General features: G+C 39.7%; 4 protein-coding genes across 4 annotated transcripts; all 4 read right to left on the bottom strand.

The window, feature by feature from the left end:
* Window positions 1-716: 716 nt before the first annotated feature.
* On the bottom strand, window positions 717-1,746 carry LOC306866683 (histone H3.2). Its single transcript, XM_079411965.1, has one exon. The coding sequence runs from the start codon at window positions 1,708-1,710 to the stop codon at window positions 1,300-1,302; it is 411 nt and encodes a 136-aa protein (XP_079268091.1). The 5' UTR covers window positions 1,711-1,746; the 3' UTR covers window positions 717-1,299.
* A 486-nt stretch (window positions 1,747-2,232) lies between these two features.
* LOC306866687 (histone H2A-like) lies at window positions 2,233-2,619 on the bottom strand (the record flags this gene model as incomplete). Its single annotated transcript, XM_079411969.1, has 1 exon — window positions 2,233-2,619. One exon carries the CDS (start codon window positions 2,617-2,619, stop codon window positions 2,233-2,235), a length of 387 nt encoding a protein of 128 aa, XP_079268095.1.
* A 697-nt stretch (window positions 2,620-3,316) lies between these two features.
* LOC306866691 (histone H2B-like) lies at window positions 3,317-3,691 on the bottom strand (the record flags this gene model as incomplete). The annotated part of the gene is made up of 1 exon (XM_079411973.1): window positions 3,317-3,691. The coding sequence occupies one exon, from the start codon at window positions 3,689-3,691 to the stop codon at window positions 3,317-3,319; it is 375 nt and encodes a 124-aa protein (XP_079268099.1).
* Window positions 3,692-4,419: 728 nt separating this feature from the next.
* On the bottom strand, window positions 4,420-5,495 carry LOC306866692 (histone H4). Its single transcript, XM_079411974.1, has one exon. It carries the CDS (start codon window positions 5,407-5,409, stop codon window positions 5,098-5,100), a length of 312 nt encoding a protein of 103 aa, XP_079268100.1. The 5' UTR covers window positions 5,410-5,495; the 3' UTR covers window positions 4,420-5,097.
* Window positions 5,496-9,749: the final 4,254 nt, after the last annotated feature.

Genomic DNA, 9,749 nt, shown 5'->3' with positions numbered 1-9,749 from the left:
CACTGATTAGTGAGCTGACCTCACTGCTAAAAAGGCCAAATCATGTTTCTATCTCGTGGTCTGCAGAGGTTTTTGTTTAGGGGTAGAGGACAGGTTATTAGATAAGATATAAATAACGAAAAAAGAATAAATATTAAATGTTAAAGTAAAATTGATATTAACAATAATAAACTTAACAAATAATATGTTTTCAGTTTTTCTGTGGATATTGTTTTCTTATAGCGTAGCTGACACTCAAACGCCATTCCATATATGAGTCTAATACATAATTGCTACAGGACAGAAATTTCAAGTACATTTTCTGTCATACATGCAGGAATGTAATATAAAATGCAGGAACAACCATAGGTTTTCTGTGGGCAAAAGCATTGTCTTAGTGTGGATAGAAGGCCAAAACTTTGAGAAAAAGATGCATTTTCAAATTTATCTAGATTATTATGGATGTAGCCTAATATTTACATGAATAAATCTGATGACACTACTTACTCCTGTTACTTTTACTCAGTTACTATGTATAAGTATAGGATATACGAGTATGAGTAACAGGACTGAAAGTAACAGGATTGCAATTTTAGGATAAAATCAGCAAATACATATAATCTAGCCACATGGAGTACATGCTAATAGTATGAGAATACTCAGCAAATTATAGTGATTCACCAAAGATTTGTATTTTTAAAATAAACAAGTAACATTTAAGAAATTATTTGGGTAACAGGACAGTATATTTATAATAGCGCACCCAGCCACTGTTACAATATCATCAAATATACAGAAAAGAAAATAAGACCAAATGCTTCCGATCATTTCATTGCCTTCAGAAGATGTTGCAATATTATGGAAAAAATGTGTCTTGTGGAGTCTTCCCAGTTTTTTAGAGGGGGGATGTGTTAGGGTAACAGGACTCGGTGAAAACCTGGGGACATGACTAAAATGTGTATTTTACCCAAAATATTATACATTTTTGAAATAAAGGTATTTAAACCACAGATGGGATATGGAGGTACAAAATATGCAAAATAAAAATGTTTTAGATTTCAAGTTAGATTGATGTCTGTACCTATAATACCCAGGGGACACAAATTGCACCCATTCGGTGGAATATCCCATGTGCCATCTGTTACGTTTTGCCTGTGTCCTTTGAAGTAATGGCGAACTAAAATAAAGGAAGACCTAGACAAATTTAATTCAAGGTAGTCTTACATTCTACTTGTTATACAGCGGAAGTTGTCTCATTTAGCATGATTTTGGTGGCTCTGAAAAGAGCCTTTGGGGTTAAAGACTTATGAAACCAGGAGTTTAAGCGCGCTCTCCACGGATGCGGCGGGCCAGCTGGATGTCTTTGGGCATGATGGTGACTCTCTTGGCGTGGATGGCGCACAAGTTGGTGTCCTCAAACAGACCGACCAAATAAGCCTCGCTGGCCTCCTGCAGGGCCATGACAGCGGAGCTCTGGAAGCGCAGGTCCGTCTTGAAGTCCTGAGCGATTTCTCGCACCAGACGCTGGAAGGGCAGCTTGCGGATCAGCAGCTCGGTGGACTTCTGATAGCGACGGATCTCTCGCAGAGCCACGGTGCCGGGCCTGTAGCGATGAGGCTTCTTGACGCCGCCGGTGGCCGGTGCGCTCTTACGGGCGGCTTTGGTAGCGAGCTGCTTCCTCGGGGCTTTGCCGCCGGTGGATTTACGAGCGGTCTGCTTGGTTCTTGCCATCGCTGCGATGCACTTTTTTCTCCATTCTGCGTAGAAAATGTCGCTTTATCTCTTACGCGCCTGCTTTTAAAGCATCATACGGCCACGAGCTTATGGCGTCATAAAGGGGCGGAGGCTTATGATTGGCTGATGTGTGACGTCTGCGCAAGACTGTTAGCCAATGACTGCGCAGCTTCTGTTTGCGAACGGGGCTGTTTGTGTGCTTTGTCCTGCTTATTACTTTACGCGGTAAAAGTCCCTTTCAGGGATTTATTGTAGTCTTTTTTTAAACATCAAACACACTCTTTACAGATTTCATAATAAGGTTTTATGTATTCATTATGAAATATTAATTTGGCTTAATCTTCAGCTGTTGATGGTATTATTAATTATCGAAACTCAGTTGTAATTTATTTAGTTAACCATTTTTTCTTTAAGATTATGCATGTGTAGTTACTGATGAAACTAACAGAATAGTGCTCTCTGGTAGATGAAGTGGGTGGCTCTTAAAAGAGCCTTTGGGTTTGAGAAACCGGAATCTGCTTATTTGGTTTTGGCGGGTTTCTCGGTCTTCTTGGGCAGCAACACGGCCTGGATGTTGGGCAGCACGCCGCCCTGAGCGATGGTCACTCGGCCCAGGAGTTTGTTCAGCTCCTCGTCGTTGCGCACTGCCAGCTGCAGGTGACGGGGGATGATACGGGTCTTCTTGTTGTCCCGAGCGGCGTTTCCAGCCAACTCCAGGATCTCAGCCGTCAGATACTCGAGCACAGCGGCCAGATAAACCGGAGCACCGGCACCGACGCGCTCGGCGTAGTTACCTTTGCGGAGAAGCCTGTGAACACGACCGACGGGGAACTGCAGCCCTGCTCTGGATGACCGAGTCTTAGCCTTAGCTCTGGCTTTTCCACCGGTTTTACCTCTTCCACTCATGCTGAAGTTCGTTAAAGCTGATATAGAAATAAAAGCACTCCAGCTGTACAGTCAGTATTTAAGAGAGTGCTCGTCGTCTATTGGTCAGAATCTGTCACAGCTGCAAACCAATCACAGCAAGCCCCGCCAAAACTCCAAACCCCTCCCCTCTCTGCCAGCCTTTCATTCTCATCTGTTGTAATGAAAGGAGGAATGAACAGGAAAAAATAAAATGGAACAGAACATTTAAACGCAGAAATCATTACCTATTATTTTATATATGTACATTTGATGAATAGAAAACACAAAATAACAGCATGGGATACAAAAGTAGTTGTTTTGAATCATCTATTCTTCAAAGAATCCTGAAGAGAAAGAAAAACAAACTTACAACGGTTTCCAACAAAAAGCGTGAATATGTAACACGGAGTAGAAATCTTGTGATTGTTTCTTTATTTATCGCTTTAATAAAACTATTAGAATTACAATGATGAACACTGAGCTCTATGTATGCTATTGAAGTGCGTCACTGCGCCTTTTAAAATACTTCAGATGTTACTTTAGAGAACTGTTCTGAATAGTTTTTATTTGCGAAAAATGCAAATTCATTTGTAATAAAACGAATTACCACAAAATATTAAAACACCACAATCTCTTTCACTGATAAGTTGTGTGGCTCTTAAAAGAGCCTTTGTGTGTCGGGAGCTGGAGCGGAGCTCTACTTGGAGCTGGTGTACTTGGTGACGGCCTTGGTGCCCTCAGACACGGCGTGTTTGGCCAGCTCTCCGGGCAGCAGCAGACGCACGGCGGTCTGGATCTCTCTCGATGTGATGGTGGAGCGCTTGTTGTAGTGAGCGAGACGAGACGATTCACCGGCGATGCGCTCGAAGATGTCGTTGACGAAAGAGTTCATGATCCCCATCGCCTTAGAAGAGATCCCGGTGTCAGGATGAACCTGCTTCAGCACTTTATACACGTAGATAGCGTAGCTCTCCTTCCTGCTCTTTCTGCGCTTCTTTCCTCCTTTAGCGGCGGTCTTAGTGACGGCCTTCTTGGAGCCTTTCTTAGGAGCGGACTTTGCTGGTTCAGGCATGATAACTAACGATCAGTTAAACAGCACGATACAGTTCAGGGGCATGTACTGGGTATTTATGGAAATCTCATGCTAATTTAAGAGGGCTGGCTGCTATTCCCTGATTGTGTCTTTTCGCACAACGACTGAAAGAAACTAATTTCATTGGTTAGAAATCTGCTGCTAGACAGACATCAGCCAATCACAGGCTTCTACATTTGAAAGCTGTCGCCTCCCACACAAGCTTCTTTGTCTCACTTTCCCGCTCAACATATCTTTTTGATAAACACAAAGATTTAAAAAACATATTTGTTTTACAGCGTTTTGCACATTAATCAGCACGGATTTCATAATATTAAATCAGTTAATCCACCAATAAAACCATGTAAATTCGGTAAGAAGTAGAAGCATTTGTAAAACTTTTACTTCAGAACAAGGTTCTCTCTGGAGCTACTTGCCATATTTTGGGGACAGAATTGTAACGAAAGGCGCGCTAAATCGAACCAAATATTCCCACAAATATTAGTGGGAATATTAAAAGATAGTAAAAATCTGAATCCACCGTTATCATTTTATTTAGAAAGTGCAAAAATGCAACGTTTTCTGTAATAATTAAGAGTAAGATTTAAAATCTGAAGACTGCACAGAGCATAAAAATCTTTTATTTATACAAAACCTTTTATTTAATTTTTTTATAAACAAGTCTGATTTAAGCTTGTGGGGATTCTCCTTTTTTTTTTTTTATACAAACAGTATATTTTATATTTCTACACCTAACTCTCTGATGCACTGAGAAGAGATCCAGGCAGACGAAGTCTTTCAGTAGAAGTGTAGTTTATTAAAAATCAATTAGGATAAATATATCAACTTAGAAGACAGTGTTTAATACCAAGAAAAATTAACCCAGCAACATCTGTGCATAAGAAAAAACATGCATAAAGAATGAGTTTCCAACATCCTGTCCAACATAAAGGGAACAAGGTGTACTTATGTGAGACATAAGCCATAAAGGCAATACGTCAGAGGAATATGAACATATCTAGAATTAGGTATTAAAACAGACAGATATGAAAAATAAATGTAGTACCACTAAATCTATGAATAACTGCATTAACATTAAACTATAAATTGATACAATCAAATCATGACATTATATATCAAAACGAATACATGATGATAAATTAATATATTTTAAACACACCACACTCAAAGAAAATTATCTGCATTTTCACTTTTCAAAAATGTCAGTTTATTATCTTCTTGTTTACCAAAGACCTCAATATAACGTTAGATCCCCAGGGTGACACGAGTTGGTGTGTATTCAGAAGTTCCCATAAAAATATAATAACGCATATATTGAAACGCTCTTTTTGAAGATGTGGGTGGCTCTTAAAAGAGCCGTTGTGTTTCTGATAATACGGACGTGTTTATCCTCCGAAGCCGTACAGAGTGCGTCCCTGTCGTTTCAGAGCGTACACGACGTCCATGGCGGTGACGGTCTTTCTCTTGGCGTGCTCGGTGTAGGTAACGGCATCGCGGATCACGTTCTCCAGGAACACCTTCAGCACACCGCGGGTCTCCTCGTAGATCAGACCGGAGATACGCTTGACTCCGCCGCGGCGAGCGAGACGACGGATGGCGGGTTTGGTGATGCCCTGGATGTTATCCCGCAGAACCTTCCGGTGCCGCTTAGCGCCTCCTTTCCCGAGTCCTTTACCGCCTTTACCTCTTCCAGACATTATTAAGATTGATCGAAAATAATTGTCTTGCGATTGAACTTAACACGCTGCGTAGGAGCTTTACAGTCAAGAAGAGGACCTGTTTGAAACATGTCAAGGCGGAGCTATGCAATGTCACACTGGACTGGAACGCATCACGTGAGACCCACTTTAGACACGCCCTGCGTCCCGATGTATATACTATCCACCCTATCTGCCCTAAATAGTATTGAAATGACTAATATCACATAGAATTTAGGCTGGATAGTATGTACATTGGGGATAGTATGTACATTGGGACGCAGACCCAGTGTCACCAAGTAGTTATCGCTGCACTGTGCTCAAGATGGAACAGTAGCTTACTGCTTACAGACCAGTACACAGCACAAACTGCTCACTATATGTAGTGAATAGTAAGAATAGCATGTGAAACAGTATACAATAATCATACAATAATCAGCAAATAATATTCCAGAGTAGAGTACTGAATCAACACTGAGAAATTTCTTCTTTAAATGAACAATGATATTAATTTATTTTTGGCAATTGCAGTAAGTGGATAAAAGCGTCAGCTAAATGAATAAATGTAAATGTAAATGCAAGTGGAGAAAACGCTAGGTGCAAATCATGATAAATTCGGTTTACACTTAAAGCAGTATTTTCTTTAGCAATAGGCTAAGTTTAAATAGTAGTTAGGTGGCAGTTATTTATACTTTAGTGCTATTGTACATTATAAAAGTCTGCAATAGCATATTGAGTGTAAATTATTAGTATTACATGAATGCCACCTTATAGAGCTCCGGACCCCACGTGACCACCAGTGTTTGGCAGTAAAATGACAAGCGCCAGTGCCAGCGCCGAAGCTTTCAAGCCATCGGAGTACTCATCTCACTTTAATTCGCATGACATTGAGCTTTATATAAAAAAATTAAATAGGTTAAATATTACCGTAAATATAATATATTATATAAATATTATAAATAGAACATGTTGGTCTGTGCATCAGGTTTTTGTTCAGTTAAAAAGTTTCACCAAACCTGCCTTCACATGAAAAGGGTCCCAAAACAGTGGGTATGTCCCAGCTGCCGAAAAGTAATCAATGCCCAAAAAATAAAAAACCTTAGTGAGGAGACTGTGAAATGAGTTAATAGTAGTAGCTGATACTGTACTCTCTTATTTATGAATAAACAGTTGTTAAACCAACGTTGTTCTCTTCCCCATCATTAGTATTAAGTATCTGTAGCAATCAAGGATATGAAACATGGGTAGGTCATTCATATCAAACACACCAGAACATATATCTGCTTGGGTGGAACTCAGTTAGAATGGGTGGATGTGCAGCTTGATCTGTAAACAGAATGTGATCGCATCAGAATAGCGAGTGATCAAAATGATAAAAAGTAATGTCACAACAAGGAAGCAAGAAGTGAGAGTAAAAAAGGTTTATTTCCTGGTTGAGCACATCTGTAGCCAGTCACATCAGTTCAATTTACTGTACATCCCATCACTGGAAGGGCACCACAGATTCAGACACATTTGTAAGTGCACAACGGCTGGGGGGGTCCCATCTTTCAGTCTTGTGTTGCTTGCTTCTGGCTCTTTTAATGGCGCTGATCCACTAAGCTCGCCTCTCCGCATCTTTAGGAATGCGGTAAAACGACGTACCTTTCTTTTTCCCTCGTTTATTTGTGCAACCTGGTGCACAACAGTTATCGAGCATGTTTAGCCGCCTTCACCACAACAGTCTGCCAATCTGCCGAATGCTGCCAAAATGGCGGTGCTATTTCCTGTCACGTAACTACGTCATCCCCCGGAACTCTATAGGGACAAAGCCAGCCACCTACCGCCAACAATTTCCAATAACACGGTCTTATTAATGAAGCTTTTTATTTCCACTTTTCAAATATTTCCTTATTTTTTTGTTGAAAATAAATTCCTTTTTGATCTGATATGTAAGGGAGAGCTGCTTTACAGCAGAACAGGCCCGGTTCTACGGGGGTGCTATGGGGTCCTAAGTACCTTTAAACAAAATCAAAAGCACCCTCAATTAAAGCTGTATTGATGGCATTTTATTGTAGATTTGGCAAACTATCCAGTACGTAATGGTTTGCGCTCTGGAGATCGAGTTCTATTTTAATGTGTTTTTGCAGCGTTGAGCAATGTAGCCAATCAGAGACATATTTGTTGATTTCTTTAATCAGAGACGTTTAAGTTAGAATCCACTCACTGCACAGATCGCTGGAGTTTTTGTTCAGGTATTGTGTTCACCACAAATCATCTCATTATAACAAAGTGTTGATGATAGAGAACTTTATTCATAATAACGTATCTTTGTGAGATCACAATGAACTAAGATGAGTGACAGTAATATATATATATATAAATAAATATACTGCATATGCTGCTTTCAAAAGCTCTGTTTGTCTGAGCAGCTCAACTAACCCGACATCACAACAAAAAGCGAGACTACATAGCCCATAGTTACAGCACCCTCAGTAATTTAAGAAGCAAAGTGATTTGATGAAGGGCCTGCAGCGGAATTAGGTGCATTCCAGGCTTGCCATCCATCCATAAGACACGCCCCTTTACTGCTGATTGGCTATAAGTGTGTTTTGGGACTCGGTCCAACATTGTGGTCCAAAATCACTTAGTCCACCTTTAAATTCTGTTTGCATAATTGAAATATATTTATTTATATATGTTATTTATATATTATATTATTGAAAAATTATTATTATTCAATAAACAATCTATACAGTATAAAGCGCAATACAGATAAAGGTGACATCATTTGAGTGGAGATAAAACGTGCTGTAGATATTATGGTATAATTTATGGCCTACCAACAATATTGCTTTTAGATACACAGCAATAGTTTGTAGTTTACAGTAACATGTATATATGTACATATAAAAGTTCTGCATTTATAGTTACTATTCCCCACCTCCAGTTCACTCACGCGTTTGAAGATGAAACGTCACATGGAGCGCGTTGCATTCTGGGAAACAATATCCCATGCAGTGTCTTCAGATGCATACATCAGATTTCAGCAAGTGTAGCAGGTAATCCGGGAACTCCATGCATACAGAAAATTCACATACTATTCACAGTATACACATAGCATACTGCAATATAGCAGGAGTTGTATGATAGATAACAGCTTCTGCACTGATTTCAGTGTACCTGAGTTATATTTAGCAGATTATGGCAAATATAGTAGGTCATCTGGGTATTCCTTTGCCCAGACACATAGGCTGAAAATGGTGTAAATCATCATCAATTTAATCAAGTGACGATAACAGCACATAAGTCAACCTTAACCTGTTTAGTCCCAAATTTTCCCAGACATAAAAATATCCAAATGGTATGTCATTAGCAACCCTTTGAAATAACCAATAACTTTATGTATATATTTATTTATTATTATTTTGGAAAAGTGTGAGAAAAATTGTGTTTTATGGTTGGCCACAATTGTGACCGGTGGGTTAATGTGTATACTAAATTAACGCATTTCTGCAGTCATAAAATGTTATTTATTTTAAGCTATTTTAAACTCTGTTTCATCACATTCTAGGGTTAGAATGTAACTTCAAATTCTAGGGTTATTCTAGGGATTTTAGTACCGGACTGGAACCAAATTAGCTCCTACTCCGGAGCAGGGTCTAACCAGCACAATTGGTACTACCCATGGCGTAAGTAGACGATTGGCCAAAAGTGTACGAAAACGTCCTCACCCGCCATGATTTAAAACGCCGGGTAAACGTACTGTAAGCATTGTGTCAACTTAATTTGCAAGTATGGAGAACAGCGATAGATGGACGGACGCTGAAGTGCAGGCACTTTTGAACATTTATTTTGAACATTAGCACTGCCAGTTGTCGTTGGAGATTCTTAGTCCTCCTTTCCATTCTTTCAATCGCTTGACCTATACGTCGAAATTCCATGTCAATTATTGTGAAACCCGCGAGACACAACAAAAACACAGCGCCGATCACAGCATGCTCCATCCTCATGTTGTTAACGTTGTTCTTTTTTGTTTCCGTTGTTGATTGCCATGCACAAATGAGTCGCTGTCGACCGGCTTACGTCACACCCACTGTCGGTGCGAATGCGACACTTTAAATGGTACTGGGAAATAGTTTGCGCAAAATTGTCCCAGTACTTTAGTACTGTACATTTAGTTCTGGAACTAAAGCTGTGTGAAAGGCCCTTATTATGCATAAAAACCCTTATACAACACTAGGAAGACTAAAAGACAAATAAATAAATAAATAGTTGTTCTCAGTCGCTTTGGTGCATTTCTCAGATTAGAAATGAAATTTTCAAAACTATTTCTTCAGCCACCACATCATCTAGTCACT

This window comes from Barbus barbus, assembly GCF_936440315.1.
Source record: "Barbus barbus genome assembly, chromosome: 48".
NCBI classification, from domain to species: domain Eukaryota; kingdom Metazoa; phylum Chordata; class Actinopteri; order Cypriniformes; family Cyprinidae; genus Barbus; species Barbus barbus.
This window is presented reverse-complemented; position numbering and strand designations above follow the sequence as displayed.